Source organism: Emydura macquarii, unplaced genomic scaffold (genome assembly GCF_026122565.2).
Source record: "Emydura macquarii macquarii isolate MOO-44397 ecotype Brisbane River unplaced genomic scaffold, CSIRO-AGI_Emac_v2 contig_2636, whole genome shotgun sequence".
Classification (NCBI taxonomy): Eukaryota; Metazoa; Chordata; order Testudines; family Chelidae; genus Emydura; species Emydura macquarii.
This window is the reverse complement of record NW_027132773.1, coordinates 46,641,998-46,658,381: the sequence shown is the minus strand read 5'-3', so window position 1 is coordinate 46,658,381 and position 16,384 is coordinate 46,641,998. Positions and strand designations below refer to the sequence as shown.

General features: G+C 40.5%; 1 protein-coding gene across 2 annotated transcripts; it reads left to right on the top strand.

The window, feature by feature from the left end:
- The first annotated feature begins 2,609 nt into the window (after window positions 1-2,609).
- SUV39H2 (SUV39H2 histone lysine methyltransferase) lies at window positions 2,610-15,261 on the top strand. Of its 2 annotated transcripts, XM_067564571.1 has the most exons (6): window positions 2,610-2,696; window positions 4,061-4,206; window positions 5,560-6,231; window positions 7,678-7,824; window positions 10,204-10,333; window positions 12,331-15,261. In XM_067564571.1, exons 1-6 carry the CDS (start codon window positions 2,678-2,680, stop codon window positions 12,438-12,440), a joined length of 1,224 nt encoding a protein of 407 aa, XP_067420672.1. In that variant the 5' UTR covers window positions 2,610-2,677; the 3' UTR covers window positions 12,441-15,261. The 2 variants fall into 2 exon arrangements, with proteins under 2 accessions (XP_067420672.1, XP_067420673.1); XM_067564572.1 differs by lacking the exon at window positions 7,678-7,824.
- Window positions 15,262-16,384: the final 1,123 nt, after the last annotated feature.

Sequence of the window (16,384 nt, the reverse complement as noted above, 5' to 3'; positions counted from 1 at the left end):
AGGAAGGATGATCTAGTGCTTAATGTGCTAGCATGAGACTTGAGACCCACACTCCATTCCTTGCTTTGCCAGGCTTCCCATCTGACCATAGATAAGTCACTGGAACTCTCTGATGCATTCCCCATCTGTAAAATAGGGATAATAGTGTTATGGATCCACAGGATCAGTGCCATGCCCCCAGCATGGAAGAGTCTAGGAGGAACCCCTTCAGTGTGCCAGACCCCTGAGGGGAGGTCATGCTACCTTACTGCCTCTGTGACTGAACCTTTGAGGATCTTGCACACCTCGAAACCTTTTCCTATAAACTTGAGGTGTTAATTCAAACTTAAGCAGTAGAACCTTTTTTAAATTGTGAGAGTCCAGTGTGTCAGCTCATCTATCTGGCTGTATATCTCTATAGTTTTGGGACTTTAGCTGTCCTTTAACTTTCAGTTCTCTATGCTAACCTAAGGGCTTCCTTTGCTTTGTTCCAGTTGACTAATAAATGCTACTGTTTTAACAATGCTGTTTGAGTGTCACTGCAAATCCTTGGAACAAATCTCTACCAGCAGTCTCAGTTGGACTCACTGAACAAAGCTCACAGGGTGATGCAGGAGTGCTGCAACCTCAGAGATTCAGTCAAGGAGATGGTGAGGTTAGCTTAGAGGATGAGTGAGAACCTACTGACGGGGTTCCTCTTAGAGACTGTGACAAAGCTGGGGGCACAGCACTGATCCTGTGGATCTGTGACAAATAGGGAGAGTACCATCTCATAAGGCTGTTGTGAAGATAAAATCACTAAAGAGTGTGAGGTATTCACATAGTACAATCTAAAACTTTGATTCAGTAGCAAAATAAATGCACTTGATCTGTGTTCCCAATAATTCTTCCTACCTTCCGAATAAGAAATAGATAGACTGTATGATTTAGCAATCTAAACAGTAGATTTGAAAGTCCTAGACTCCCTGAATGAATTGCAGGTGAAATCCTGGCGAGCTTGTCTTGGTCCTTTTGAGGGTTGGTAAACCACTCCACCCATTTGTGATGTACAGAATTTTAGGATGAGACCTTAAAAACCAAGCTCCTGTTTGCTTTGCACACACGAGATCGCAGGGTAAGGTAAGAAATGGCCTTGGTCACCTTCCCACCACTGCAGCATGTTGGGTGTGACCTAGTTGCCGTCCTCCTACTCTACAGGTGGTTATGTGATTCCTGAATGTATTCAGCTTTGTAACAGAGAAAACAGAACTATTTTAGTTTAGATTTCTAGTAGCAATGAGACCGACTGGATGCTAGGCACACAACTGTGACTACGCTCCTATTGTTTGTCAGTGTGGCTAGACATAGCTCACAATATAGCTAAGTGAAAATAGATCCTCTTCTGAAGGGTATTCAAACATAATGGAATTGTTACATATCTGTTGTGGTCTGGCCTGGCAACTTAAGTTCTCTTGGGGAAATTCAGCAACAGCACGCCATTGATCAGCAGGCCTTTAACAATGTGGGTAACATGCAGATGTCCTGGAAAATCCAAGCAGTCTTGGCCTTTTTTTTCCTGTAACTACTTCAGCATTCCAGCTGTGGCAAAGCACAGTGAATAAATTAATGCCGATACCTTCTTTCCCAAACCATCTTTCTGAAGCCTCTGAGACTGTCTTCGTTAGCAAACACGGAAGGTATCAGCAATAGATTGCCTGCTTCCGATCCCTTTCCTTGCCTATTCAATAGCAGCTGAATTTATTGATAAAGATCTTTATAGATGTGTACAGCAGTGTGCAAAGACTGCACTGATTTAGTCCCATCTTCCCTCACCCCCCAAAAAATGCACAAGCAAGCTGGAGGTCAGTCACTCTGTTGCTATTCTAGAAATGAACGTGACATTCCAGAATGACACCAGGCCAGAACAAAAATTGGGGTCCCCTTTTCAATTTTTTTTTCCTGTTGAACAGTTGTAACTTATCCACTGACTACCTGGACTTAAGGCTGTATAATAGGGCAAAAATACTTTTCTGGGTGTGGAAAGAGAGCCCAGTGGCAAACAACATGCAGGAAGACAGAGCCAGGAAGGAGTGGGAGAACCCAGGAAGGGACAAAACAAGGAGGGAAGAAAGAAAAAAGGACTGAACAGGAGATAAATCTGTGGTGAGGAGACTCCATGGGAGCAGAGAGAAACAACCAGCTGGGGAAGAGAGTGCCTTCCATAAACTAATAATTCCAAATAATGTTAACACCAACTTTCTAGTGCCTTTTCCATGCCGTATATGACATGCTGAATGTCTCAGGCTAGCTGTGTCCCAATCTGTGCCCCAGCGGGTCTTTCAAAGTGGTCCATGGCTCTCCTCCCACTGGCTGCAGAAGGGAGCTGCCGGCCGGGGGGCGGCTGCAGAGGAACAAGGCCCGCGAGCCGCCGCCGTCCAGCGGTGGAGACAAGCCGGCGCGCGCCCCCGGACGGGAGAGCCCCGCGCGGCGCGCGCTGAGGTGGTGCCGGCTGGGGCGGGGCGGGGCGGGGCTGGTGGGTGACTGGCAGCCGCAGCAGCAAATCTGGCCGCGCGGGGAGGAGGGACCGCGGCAGGGGCGGGGCCACCCCGGCGTTGGAGGCGCCCCGCCCTCCCGCGTGGCCCCGCCCACCTCAGGGTTTGAACTTCGCAGCAACGAGGGGTTTGTTAGGCAGCCCGGCCCCGCCCCTCCCCCCTACAAGATGGCCGGCCGGCGAGGAGGTGAGCGGGGGTTGGGGATTGTCCGTTCCTCCTGGGCTGGTGGGAGTGGGGAGATGCTCCCCCTCCCCGCGCGCTCCCCTCACAGGGCCCGTGCTGTGGTCTCACCGCACACCCCGGGCCGAGGGGAGACCCACGGCAGGGAGCGGGGCGGGCAGGCGGGGGACAGACGGTGTGCGGTGCCTGGGAGCAGTGGGGGAGCGGGACGGGGGGACAGTGTGCCTGGGGGAGGGGCAGTGGGGGAGCTAGGGGATAACGTGCGGTGCCTGGGGGTGGGGCGGTGGTACAGTGTGCGGCGCTGGGGGGAGGGGCAGGGGGACAGTGTGCGGTGCCTGGGGGGACAGTGTGCGGTGCCTGGGGGAGGGGCGGTGGGGGAGCTAGGGGATAACGTGAGGTGCCTGGGGGGAGGGGCAGTGGGGAGGAGCAGTGTCCCGGCCCTGCGGGAGGCTTTTGTTGGGAGTGGTTCGGTTGCTGCAGGAAGATAAAGAGTCAGGACCTCCTCCAGCCTGGGCAGTAGGCAGGGCAACCTCCAGTGCCTCTCCCACCCCTTTCCTTTTCAGTGGCCCTGTGCTAATTCCAGATTTCCAGTGCAGGTTGTGACACACGTGAACAATCCTCTACTAACGCAGAGGAAGGATTTCAGCTGCTGTTAAATAGGCTCTGATTCTTACTAAAGCAGAAAAAAAAAACCCTGTTGCTTTTGGCTCCAGACAAACTTGTGAGGATCCCTCCTAGCAGGTTTCGGAACTGTTGCAATGACTGCCATAGTTGACATCCTTACATCTTTTACATAGTTACATTGTCTGTAGATTGTAACCCCCCAAAATTTGGCCCAATTGACAAGAAATCAGAGATCCTCTAATTTGCTTTGCTTCCTCTCTGTCTCATCCCAGTCACCATGGTTCCACTTGACTAACTGCAAATATTTAGCAGTCTTGTAAAAGAGTGAAGGGCCTCTACCTAACTGCAGTCAAAAGCATGAAGGTCTACTGCTAGGGTACCTCAAGGACAGGATAATTATTTATGTCCGGTTTGTTTCAAAACCGGTAACTATCCTGAGAATCTTTTCCCACAAAGAATTAGTATGTCCTAGATAGTTTTTTATTATTCCATGAATGCACATACTGTCATAAGCAGAGCTGAGGTTCAGACAGAGAACTTTGGCAGGCTTCACTCTATACTTATTGGAGTGGCAGTGGTTCTGTCTGTCTGCCCGCATGCTACATTTGTAGTTGTACAAATATATTGTGGACCGTTCTTACAAATTACAATCTGGGGGCTCGGGAGCAGACTGCGAATCAAGTGCTTAATTTTTTCAACTCAGCTGAGACATTACATTAGTAAAGAATCCTATTTTCTTATTGTAGCTTGGTATGTGCCTTGTCTAGCTGCACTTGAGACCATCCAGGAATTATGTAGGAAGGAAAATCTCACATGTAAATCCCTTGGAATCACCAACAGGAATCTAAAGAGTTATGAGGTGGAATATTTGTGTGACTACAAGGTAGAAGAGGTAAGAGAAATGTCTAGTCTTCGAGAACAATTTGATCAATATTTCAGTTTGAAATTTGGAAGTGAGAGGTAGTAGTCTTCCTTAAGGTCTAAAGTGGTAGTCTAGTGCAGGGCTCTTGTTAAGCTATTGCTGGCATTAAACAAAATACTTCAGAATTTTGAAGCCTAAATAAAGTGTTCTTTAGCTGTGACACTGTATGGAAGGAAGGTTCTGCTGAAATAATGGAAATGTTAACAATAGAGCACAAAATGTCTGAGCCTTGTACATCCAGTGCTAAAGCAAAGCTCTGCTGTGCTTAAAAAATAGCTCAGTATATATTATGATGCTTCTTCCGTGTTTGCAGTTAAAAGAACACTTCTTCCTCTACAGTACAGCAGTCTGTTCCTTGAACGGTTAAGGCCATGTGCTACAACTGGATCCAGACCCCTGTTGACCTCAGTTGGGTGCCATGTATGTGCTGAAGCCCACCAGTGTGTGTCTGGCTTAAGGATTTGGCCTTATTGCACTATTCCCTTTGAAAACAAACTCTCCCTTCAAAATAATTATATTTTACGATACATATTCTTAGCAGTAGTAAATATAGTATTAAGAGTTGTTTTGACTGTATTCCTCTAGGTTGACTTGTAACTATTACAAATACTACTATCAGAAGTTCCAGAGGGGTAGCCATGTTAGTCTGTATACAGCAAAACCAACGAGAGTCCTGTAGCACCTTAAAGACTAACAAATGTCTGCGGGCATAAGCTTTCGTGGGTTGCAGCCCTCGAAAGCTTATGCCCACAGAAATTTTTTAGTCTTTAACGTGCTACAGGACTCTTGTTGTTGTTACTACTATCAGAGGTTTTTGGTAGGTTTAGATTTTCCTTTCTGTTCTGTAGAGGGTGTTAATTTATTCTCTTTCCTTATAGACGTTAGCATGTACAACCTTAACTGTGGCTGTGCTAACAAACTAACACTTCCTGGTATACTTTAAGTGTTTTGGGTCATTTGATCCAACTGTGTAGTTATCCATTTCCTTACAAGTGGTGCACAAAGTACATACCCAGTTACCTCACATTTGAAATGCTTGATTTTCTACTGTTAGTTAAATTCAGAGCCTTATGGTCTGTTATATATGTGGTGTTATGCCTCTATCATAAGGACAGTATTAAGGGTGTTAGTGTGTCTGCCCCTCAGTTTGAGTTTATGCCACCTCCTTAATGACACTCACTCCTCTGTTTAATTTTATTTACTATAGATGTGACACCAAAGCAGTTGTATCACTGAGCAACCACACTTAATTTTCAAGGTATTTTTGATTTACTGTTGTTGGAAATGTAATGGCTAAATCTCTATCTATTTCTCTATTTGAAGGGCACAGAGCACTTCCTTGTGAAATGGAAAGGATGGCCAGAATCCTCAAATACCTGGGTACCTTTGAAAAATCTTAAATGCCCATTGCTGCTTGAATACTTCCATAGCGACAAGAATGAATATTTATCTCGGCTAAAGCGAGGCAAAGCAGTAACAGTGAAAAACCATATTAAAGCTTTGAAACCTGTAGTAGCACAATACATTGTAAAGAAGGCTAAACAAAGAATAGCTCTGCAGAGATGGAAGGAAGAACTCAACAGGAAAAAGAACCATAAAAGAATGATTCTTGTGGAAAACACTGTGGATCTTGAGGGCCCTCCTTTAGACTTTTACTACATTAATGAGTATAAACCTGCTCCAGGAATAAATGTAATAAATGGAATCGCAACTGGCTGTGAATGCTCTGATTGCCCTGATGAGAAGTGTTGTCCAGAGGAGGCTGGGTTTTTCTTGGCTTACAACAAACGAAAGAAATTAAAAATCCAACCAGGCTTGCCCATCTATGAATGCAACTCATATTGTAGATGTGGCCCTGAATGCCCTACCAGGATAGTACAGAAAGGCACACCATATTCTCTTTGCATCTTCAGAACTAACAATGGCCGTGGTTGGGGAGTAAAAACCCTCCAGAAAATTAAAAGACACAGTTTTGTGATGGAGTATGTTGGAGAGGTATGTATTTATCTCAGAGATGAGTTATTTGGAATAAAAGATTTAAACGTAGGAGAACACTTTTTAAAAATAAAAATTATTTATTTTTTCAGTGTTTTTTGATTCTCTTAGATAACAGATAAATATGCATTTGCTGTTAAAGGAGTACACTGAAGAGGCATCTAATTTGAAAGTCAAATTACCTTTATATTGTATTACCCAGATTCTTTTCTGCACCATGGCAATGCAAAGGGACTGAAGTGCAAAGGAGACCTGGCAGTATGTTTTGTTATCGTAACCTTAAGAACCAGGACGTTTCTTCTTTCACTTTTTTTTTTTTTTAAATCCAGCCCTTTTCTGTCTTGTCAACCAAATTCCTTGTCAATACCATGATCATCTCCCATTGTGACTACAATGGCCTTCTCTTCTAAGGTTCTCTTTTAATACTGATCTCATCCCAGGCCAAATTACTGCAAAAATTATTTTTATCACTTACGCCGATCATGTCAGCCCCTGTATTTCACCATGTCTAAACTTGGAAAATAGGTTGTGCTTTTAAAACATATTGGTCAACACCAATTAACATATTGTTAAAATTACTTGCCCTTTCTACAGTAGGTGCAAAGTCCTGTTTAAAATTGTTACTTAAAATACGTTATCTAACATGCTTTAAGGTAACCTGGTGTATTTTCTTAGTCTAGACATGGCTCTTGAGTCAGTCACTTCACTGGCTCACCATTGCACTGTGTATCAAGTTAAACTTGTCCTTGCTTTTAGGGCCCTGTGTGATCCAGTTTCTGCTTACATCTCAGACCTGGTATCTCTTCACATTCCCCCACAATCTGTGGTCCGCCACTAATGCCAGTCTCAGTATCCGTGGGTCCTCTTGCACAAATATTTCTTTATCTTCTGTGTGCTGCTTCTATGCTTATCCTCCTCAAGCTATCCAACTCAGGTTCAGGTCATTCCTAAAAAACTCATTTGGAATATACAGGAGATCAGTTTCTCAAAATAGAATTACATCTGTGAGATGTTAATGAGGAAACTTTTTGGGGCAGGGAGAGGGGCAGGACTTTAAGTGAAGATGGTGTTGTTTGCATGTCATAAATTGTTTTTACAGCAGATCTTTTATAGTAAAGTTGTATTCTGCATTGTGTAGAAAGCAATTGGGACATCACTTTATCTGTAAATGCAGATCCAAGGAAACTGTCCAATATTATATTGATTGAGGAGAAAATACCATCACTATCTATTAATAGGGCATTAGGAACAGACCATAATTAGTCAATTTAAACAATTTTGTTCAAGTGTTCCTTATTCCTTACAGACACATAGCAGCACTCTTACTTTCTTTAAAGACAAGTCTACCTACTTCTGTTCAAGAAAATGTAAAAGATTTTTCTAACTTTGTGGTTTTGTTTTAGTTCAGTAATAGTTAATAATATGATGCAGGTTTCTTTCTTTTAGGTGATCACTAGTGAGGAAGCAGAGAGACGAGGTCAGCTGTATGACAACCAAGGAAATACATACTTGTTCGACCTGGACTATGACTCGGATGAATTTACAGTAGATGCAGCTCGATATGGAAATGTGTCCCATTTTGTGAATCACAGTGTAAGGGCTATTTTTGTGTTAGAGAACTGTCCTGGTTGCACCAAGAATGTCTTCTCCTTTTGTAAATACCTTGATATCAAATATATAACTTTCATGGAATTCTTATTTTATACCAACCCTTCTTCCCCTCCAAAGAAAAGATCTTGAGAGTGGATGAATGCTGTTCAGGCAGCACAGTCGCATGAACTTGAGATTTTTGAGGAAAAATTGAAGTCACTTTGTCTCCTTATGTTTTTAAAAGTCTAAATTAAAATATTTTTTATGAAACAATGAGGTTGAGGGATCCTCAAGGGGACAGAGTGCATGAAAGTGAAAGAGGCCTCAAGTATTTTCACAAGCCCACCCCAATACTAATTTTCAATAATGCTTTTTTTCTTGGATGCTGCAAGAAAGGCATCTTTCTAGACATATAATAAAACATAATGATTATTACATAGGATGGAAGAAATACTGATCCTTACCTTATCTGGAGCAAAATTAAATATGAAATAATATGAAGTTCTTAGATTTTAGACATATGTTTGAAAAGACATAATCCCTCCGTTTTCACAGAAAATGGGAGTGCAAGGTTGTTTTTTAATCAACGGGATCATTCCACAAGACTCACTTTAAATAGCTATTTTATTTTACCTGGTGAAGTAAAATTAAAAGGAGTTTTCTGTTCGTTACTCTTTCATGTTCAGAATTACTGTCCTAAAAGGAAGGTGTCAGCAGCTTTTCTCTGAATTTTTTTTATTGAATTCCTTTGTTGAAATGTAAATAACATGATCTTTGATCCTGATCCTGCAATCTGACATTGTGGGTGGAGGTGGACCTCTGAGCTCAGGCACTGACTTCATTGGGACTCAGCGTGGGGATGATGACTTGCCGAAGTAGATCAGATAGCAGAGTTGGGATCATAATCTGTATTTCCAATGTATTCAGTACTTGTTCCAGACACCCAAAATACAATTATTTCTCTTCAGATAATCAAATACCAATGATATAGGAAATAACTGCATAACTTAATCCTTGGCTGTTGATTAATGTTATATGAGCTATCAACCTCTGTGAAATACAGGGAGGAGAGTTTCTGTCATTAGTAATAGAGAAAAGGAAAATTCCTGCCTTTTCCACAGCATGTCTTTCCCCAGCAGTTTTCCTTCTTTCCTCAGCACCATTTTTCAACTCACTGAGGAACTTGAAAATGGTTTTTAAAAATAGTTTTTCTTAAACTGAAAGTACCTAACACAGGAGACTTAATTGAACCCAGACCCCCTGTTCAGGGAGTTACAATAATTTCTTAAACTAAAAAATTACCTATTACTTTCTGATTTGATGTTTGTTGCTCTAAGTAACTTACAGCAATTGATTTGTTTCCTTTTCTCTATGCTTGTGTTCTTGAGCCTTCACCTACATTTGTGTATGTGAGTTGGAGAGAGGGAAGGGATGTGTTTCTAAATGTTGCTGGATGCTCAGGACGTTTGAAAATTGGGCCACTGTACTTAGATGTCTAAATATGAACTTAAGAGGCTGACTTCAGGCACACCATTTTTGAAAATATGGAACTAAGCATTCTGTCCAAAGGCAAATGCCATGGGAAGAAATTTCAGAAATGCTTGGCTGACTTAGGAGTTCAGTCCCATTCACTTTTGAAAATTGTATCTATAGTTAGCAGCAAACTTCCCTAATTAATGCTCTGACTTTTTTCATGGGCTGCTAGATAACGACAGAGGCCAAACAGGTATGAGCTAGAGATCAGAACTCCCACCCACTACATCAGGATAATGATTATGTCCCTGAGAACGAAGTTGAGGTCTGACTTACCTACAGTTAGTAGGTGTGGCTTGAAGTTTAAGGTCACTCTCTCCCACTTTTTCACCTTTTAGTAATTCTTTTTTTTTTATCTGAATTTACTAGCCTTGTTTGAAATTGTTTTCACCCCTCCACTCTACTCAGTTGCAATCACTTTCAAACTGTAATTTAAAAAAAAGTTAATAGGCTGTTATATTGTCTTAGTGTACTATATCTGAAGAAGAGCTCTGTGTAGCTCAAAAGTTTCTCTTTCACAAACAGAAGTTGGTTGAGTAAAAGATATTATTTCACCCATCTAGACCCACACAGACATGCTGTTAATACAGTTGCTTGTTAATAACTGTTGCTTACTTTCATTTAATAGTGATGTTTCAACAGGTGTAATTCTGTTGACTTCAGTGGAGTTACTTGTGATTTCTGCCATTGTAATTAAGAAGAGACTCAGCCCCTAAATTCTTAAAACCTCACTTTCTTCTCACTAGTAGTACACAATAACTTTTAATTGCATTCCCTACACTGAATCTAAAGTTTTATTTTGATACCAAATGTACACCTGAATTACAAAACTATAACTTTGCTTTACAGTGTGATCCAAATCTTCAGGTCTTCAATGTTTTCATTGATAACCTTGATCTACGTCTTCCTCGGATAGCGCTATTTTCTACAAGAACCATCAAGGCTGGAGAAGAGCTCACCTTTGATTATCAGATGAAAGGTATGTAAAGTGTAAATCTTTGTGTGCAGGACAGATGGTACTAGCTGATTTCATCACAGCCTGATCAATTTCAGCACAGGTTTGCTGAAATCAAAGTGTTTAACTTCCTTTTTTTGGAGAGACCACTCTCTTCTCTGTTTTTTCCTACTTTGTTCTGCCAACACCTCCTTCCAGCTAAGAGAGCTAAGTTCCAACTTAATCCAGTCAAACCTGTCCTGCACAGGCTATTAAAGAAGGTTGCACAGAACCCGTATACACAAAACAGTATACAGTAGAACCTCAGAGTTATGAACATGTCGGGAATGGAGGTTATTCGTAACTCTGAAATGTTCATAACTGAACAAAATGTTATGGTTGTTTTTTCAAAAGTTGATGATTGAACATTGACTTAATACAGCTTTGAAACTTTACTATTTAGAAGAAAAATGCTGCTTTCCTTTTAATTTTTTAGTAGTTTACGTTTAACACGGTACTGTACTGTATTTGCTTTTTTTGTGTGTCTTTGCTGTTGCCTGATTGTGTACTTCTGGTTCCAAATGAGGTGTGATTGACTGGTCAGTTCATAACTCTGATGTTCGTAACTCTAAGGTTCTGCTGAATTAAATGAAGCAGATTACAGGTACTTTACAAGACTTTTCTTCATAATCATGGAGAAAGGATGTTCTGCTCAGAGTAATAAACACACTTTCATTAGATAAGACACTTGAAATAAGAATTGCAATAAAAACATTACAGCTAGAAAAATGTAACTTATTCTCCATCTTCAATATGAAAACATGAGAATCTGTACAGAAGGACCTTAGAACATTAGAAAAACTGCTCACCGTTAACACACACCTCTACATTTTGCCATCTTCCACTCCAGTACTGGCCGTCAGCCTCTCAGTCTAAGAAGTTTTAAAGCTTACTTTGTGATTTTGGCAAATCTTTTGTTTGTTCATGCTTCTACGAAGATTATTTTCCTAGCTCATCACTTTGATTGTCACCCCAATTAGCATATCCCTCCACTGGCTCCCTTATCAAATAAACTATTTGCCTTTATTTTCCAGGTCCTTCATGGCCTATACCCACCCTAACTATAATCTGTCATTCACTGGCAACATATCAACACCCCGCTCTGATTGGTCAATGATGTCTAATTTTCAAACAAGGACCCTTGTGCTTTTCCTATGCTTCTCCTCATGCTTGGGAGAAGCTCCCTGATAAATCCACTGAACTACCTCATTGTTTGCTGTCAAATCCCTTCTTAAAACTCTTTGCTCTGATGTCTCTTAAAACAAAACTTGACAATCATTATGCATTTAGTGTGCTGAGACCTTTGCTTATCATGCTGAACAATATTCTCTCATTACTTCTTGTGCTCCCTTGTCTGTAGACCAACCTGTTGTCTTTTTGTCTTGTACTTTAGATTTTAAACTCATTGAGGCAGGGACTGCCTTCTTAATCTGTGTTTGTATAGCACCAGTGCAATGGGGCCCTGGTCCATGACTGGAGCTCATAGCCAATCCACAATAATCTGTACAATAACATTCCAGGATTGTCACTTTGAAGCCTAAAATGTCTGTGGAGTCGGTGTGAAGCGACGAAAACAGCAACAGGCATGGTTGAGAACTCTTTTATTTAGAATATCACTAGGTTCAATCATCACTGGGATTCAGGATCTGTTACTGTCCAACTTTTAAATTCTCAGTCATTTGGACTTCATGAATTACACCCATGCAAGAGCATGGGCTTTCAGCTACTAGAAAATATTTTTAGGTAACAATTCTTCAGAGACTTGTATTAATGCTTAACTTTATACACACAAGTTAATCCCACTGAAGTGGGACTTACTTATGCATTCATTTAGCTTCATTTATGTATTTGTGGAATTGGGGTCTTAAATAATAAGCTTTTGGGAGCAGGGACTACCTTTTTCTTTCTTGCAAAGTAGCAATGCCTAGCAAATTCCATTTTCCACCAACTTTCAACTCTGTTTCTGTATATTGTGTGTTTAGGTTCTCTAGATATGACTTCAGACTCTGTTGATGCAGTCAGCCCAGCCAGAAAGAGGATCAGAACTGTGTGCAAGTGTGGAGCTTTGTGTTGCAGAGGGTTTCTCAACTGAATTCTCAATAGCCAAAGATGCAAATACATTATTTCATTTTGTGTCTTTTTAAATGTATTTTAAGACGACTGTTCTAGTTTGTGAATTTACAAATTGGAGTATTTTTACATATGAATCAATATAATGAAAACAAAGCATTACATTTGTATTTTGAAAACGTCATTAGCCAAAGAAAGAGATCTGATATTACACCTGCTCTGAAACATGAAAAATGGGTACATGGATTAAAAAATAGATCTCCCTGGAATTATTTGCACACTGTGGTTTAGAAGCTGATGGAGGTGCATGTTAATGTGAAGTCAAAGTTGAATATTAAGTATGCTTTTTGACTCAAAGCCTGTGAGGAGCTGATTTCAATAGGAGGATGTTTCACATCTTGTGCTCTTATTAAATGGAAATCCACTTCCATTGATGTTCGAGAAATCATGGTTGACTTACCCCTTTTTTTTCTTAAAAAGCTTCAAGAGATAGCTATAAAAATTAGGGCCCTGATCCTCTCTTGGGATCCACTATCATTAAACTCTGCAAGGTATGGAAATTTATAAGAGTACACTCATGGAAAAAGACTAGTTCTTAAGTGTCCATGGAACTTCACATAGGTACTTCACATCACTATTAGCAGATGCTGGATCCAAGATTTTGGTAGTCATCACTGAAACAAATTATTGGTTAAAGTTTGGAGGTTGATAGGAATTGAGTTTAAAAAAAAAAAAAAGTATCAATTTTTTTTTCATGAAGTTAGTGCATTGTGAGATACTTTTATGTCTATACCATATAACTGGGTATCCTGGGAATGTAATTGTATCAAAGGCTGCCTCATTATGTTACAAACTTTTACATATTGTGAATATTTTCCACTTAGTAGCAGACTTTAAACACATTAGGCCATTTTTTCCTGTTGTAACAACATAAATTCAATGAAGTTACAGAAAGGGTGAATTTGCCTATTTGCTATAGACAGTTGCAAGATGTTCTTTGAATCTTGAATGTAAAAGACTGAAAAACTTACTGTTCTTCAGCTTTTTGAATATTTATTTTTTCCCATTAATCTTCAAGTGATATCAGATGTTTATTGAAAATATGATGTATGCTAAATTTTTCTTGACTTCAGAGAAATACCCAACAGCAGCAGTTGGAACCACAAACTGTCTGTACTCCAGGGACGAAAGTTCAATACTTAGTTTCTAATTGTTTGTAAACATTGCATATTTCTTGGAAGTGATGTACAGAATCTTTAAGGGAATCAGGCATGACTTGCTCATCAAATAGACATTTGCTGTATATCATGAGGTCAGTTACTTTTATAAGATATGCTGCTGTTGGTTCAGCTGATTGAGGTCAGGTATTCAGTATATGATTTTTCTATTTGGTTTGTTTAATATGCCTTAAATTTCATGTTGTTTTTTGGCATTGCAACAAGCGTTTTTGATGAACACTCTGCTCATTTGTTAATTTAAAAGCACAATTGTACTTGAACTGCAGAACTGAATTTGTGTAGAATAGTGAAATTTTGTACATCAATGCTTATCACTGGGCATACATCGTTGAGGCCATTGGCAATACAGTGTATCTGCTTGTAAACTAAAGAATTTATATTTTTAAGTAGATTTATATTGTTTGATGTGACACTAAATTGCCTAGGTTTAAACATACCTAGCATTGCCATGCTAGCTGGAATCCATACGTGGATGAAACTGCTGGATCTAGTAATATTTAAAAGTATAATTGTTAACTGATATACTTATGCAGAACACACATGACTAATTCTTTTATAAATCTCAAGGGATGCTTAAATGCCTTTTTTTTTAAAAAAAAAAGTTTTGTGCCAGATTCATTCCACTTCCTTTTACACACAGCCTGAGTAAATGGGAGTTGTGTGGCAATGTAAATCTTGACTTCCAACCTGGACCCAGGTTGTAGAACTGCAGAAACAACTCTGCTACAACCCTCCGTGGCTGCTGCTTCAGGCTTTGGATTGAAACAGTGGACCTTCAGCACCCTTGATTCTGAGTCCCTTGCTCACTGGCTCTACGTGCCCCTGCCCGAGCTGTTCCCTATGCCCCCTCTGCCCAAGACACGAAAGCTCTCAGATATGGATTTTGGTTACTCTGCTCCTTCCTCTTTAGCCCTGCTCATGGTATCCTGAACAAAATACAGGGCTAGACAGAAAATTACAGATATCTACATTTCAAGTAGATAAAGGTTTTCTACCAATCAACCTGAATTTACATCCTGTTGTTTTTACAAGCCACTGCTATTCTCTAGGGGTTGTTACTGTCTCCTACCGGCTAAATACAGGACCTTGAATTCAAATTTTAGCAGGTAACAGAAAATTATTTGGTATTTATTCAGTCTACGTATCTGGTACCATGTTTTGTGTTTATGTATTTACAGTGCATTTGTTTGCCTTCTGTTATTAGTTTATTGGTACACTCATGTTTAAAGAAACTCACTGGAAAAGCAGAAAAGCTATTTTCAGTTCCTTAAGGGGCTCAGCTGAGCCTGCTTTTGGGCCTGTTCTGCTTTTTTGTTGTAAGCATTACCATGGTTACCACTACAGCTGTGTGAATAACACTGAGGTACCTGTAACCTGTTAACTCTGCTGACTGGTTTTGAGGTAACAAAACTACAAATGCTGCAAGATCCTCACTTAGCAAAAGCTATTGTGTATTTATTTAAGCTCTCACTTATACCAACTTTTTGGTTATTTCCATTATGTAACCTCAGGAACATTACTTTGTTGTAAGATAAGTGACATTTTCTCTGTAAGTGTAGTAAGTTTGCTATAGTTTCTTTTGATAAAATAAATTAAATTTTAGTTTTGTTGTTGTTGGCAATGTATAATAACTACCCTCCCTTCTGAATGGTGACATTAAATTTTGTGTGTGTACTCTCTCTCATACAGCGTTAGCCAGCAGCTCAGAAAAAGTGCTGATAAATTACATTTTTGCAAGTCAGTGATACCACTTTCCAGTATATAGCATGTATTAAAGCATTACCTGTGAATGTATCCACAGCCCTCTATGCAACCTGATTTAAGCAGAGGCACCTGACTGACAGCAGTAAGTGATAACACTTCTGCAAGTTTATGGAGAGTAGTGGTCTTAATGAGATGATCATTTAATAGCCCAACCATTTTGTCTACAGTTGTGGGTTACTAGTATACAGTATCAGTCCCACTGTATGGTTTTGTCTGCCAGTCCCAGATTTACTTGAACTCCCCATCGTAAGGGGAAACACTAGACTGGGGTGAGAGTAGCTAAAGGGTGAATCTATAAGGTGCTTTAAGCTACCAGAGGCTGAATGGGGTGTAGGCACTGTCCCTAGCTTAAGATCTCTCTGTATGTTCTCAGCATACAGATCATCTGTCTAGCACCACCTGTGAGAGACCTGAGACCCCCCCCCCCACCCACCCTCCAATGGCCTTGATAATGGAACCAGTGCTGACCCTTCAGACTTCTCCATAACTTAAACATCACTGTGTGAAGGCTCTAGATTTACAGTTTTCCTCTTCAGAGACATGATAGGTGTAACCACCCTTGCTCTTAAAAGCATGAGAAACAGAAGACCAAAAAACCCCTACATCTATTTCCCTTCCTGTTTCCTCATCACTGTAGTGTTCTTTGGTCCTCAGGAGGCAACGAAGATTGTTCTGAAACAAATGGCTTATCTTCAGAGCAACAATGGGATAATCTCTCCAGGGCTGTGTATTTGACCATAATTGATCCCATAGCTAAACCATGCCCACCCCTAAAAAAAAGCTTCGCTGACCAGTTCCTGCTGACAACTTCATACTCCTAGTCCAGTTTTAGTTAACTTTTTCCTGAAAACTTACAACCCCCAGAACATTTTTTTTCTTAAAGTCCATGTTCCTGTGCATAAGTGCTCTGTTGTACTTGCTGTTTCCCCAGCTGCAGAGTAGTGAGTCCCACTTCATATTCAAA

Bases quoted from the DNA above. Each gene is read 5' to 3' on its own strand.
- SUV39H2 (XM_067564571.1), top strand. The intron at 4,207-5,559 runs GTAAGAGAAATG...CTCTATTTGAAG, and splicing joins GTGACTACAAGGTAGAAGAG to GGCACAGAGCACTTCCTTGT. The intron at 10,334-12,330 runs GTATGTAAAGTG...TTGTGTGTTTAG, and splicing joins CTTTGATTATCAGATGAAAG to GTTCTCTAGATATGACTTCA.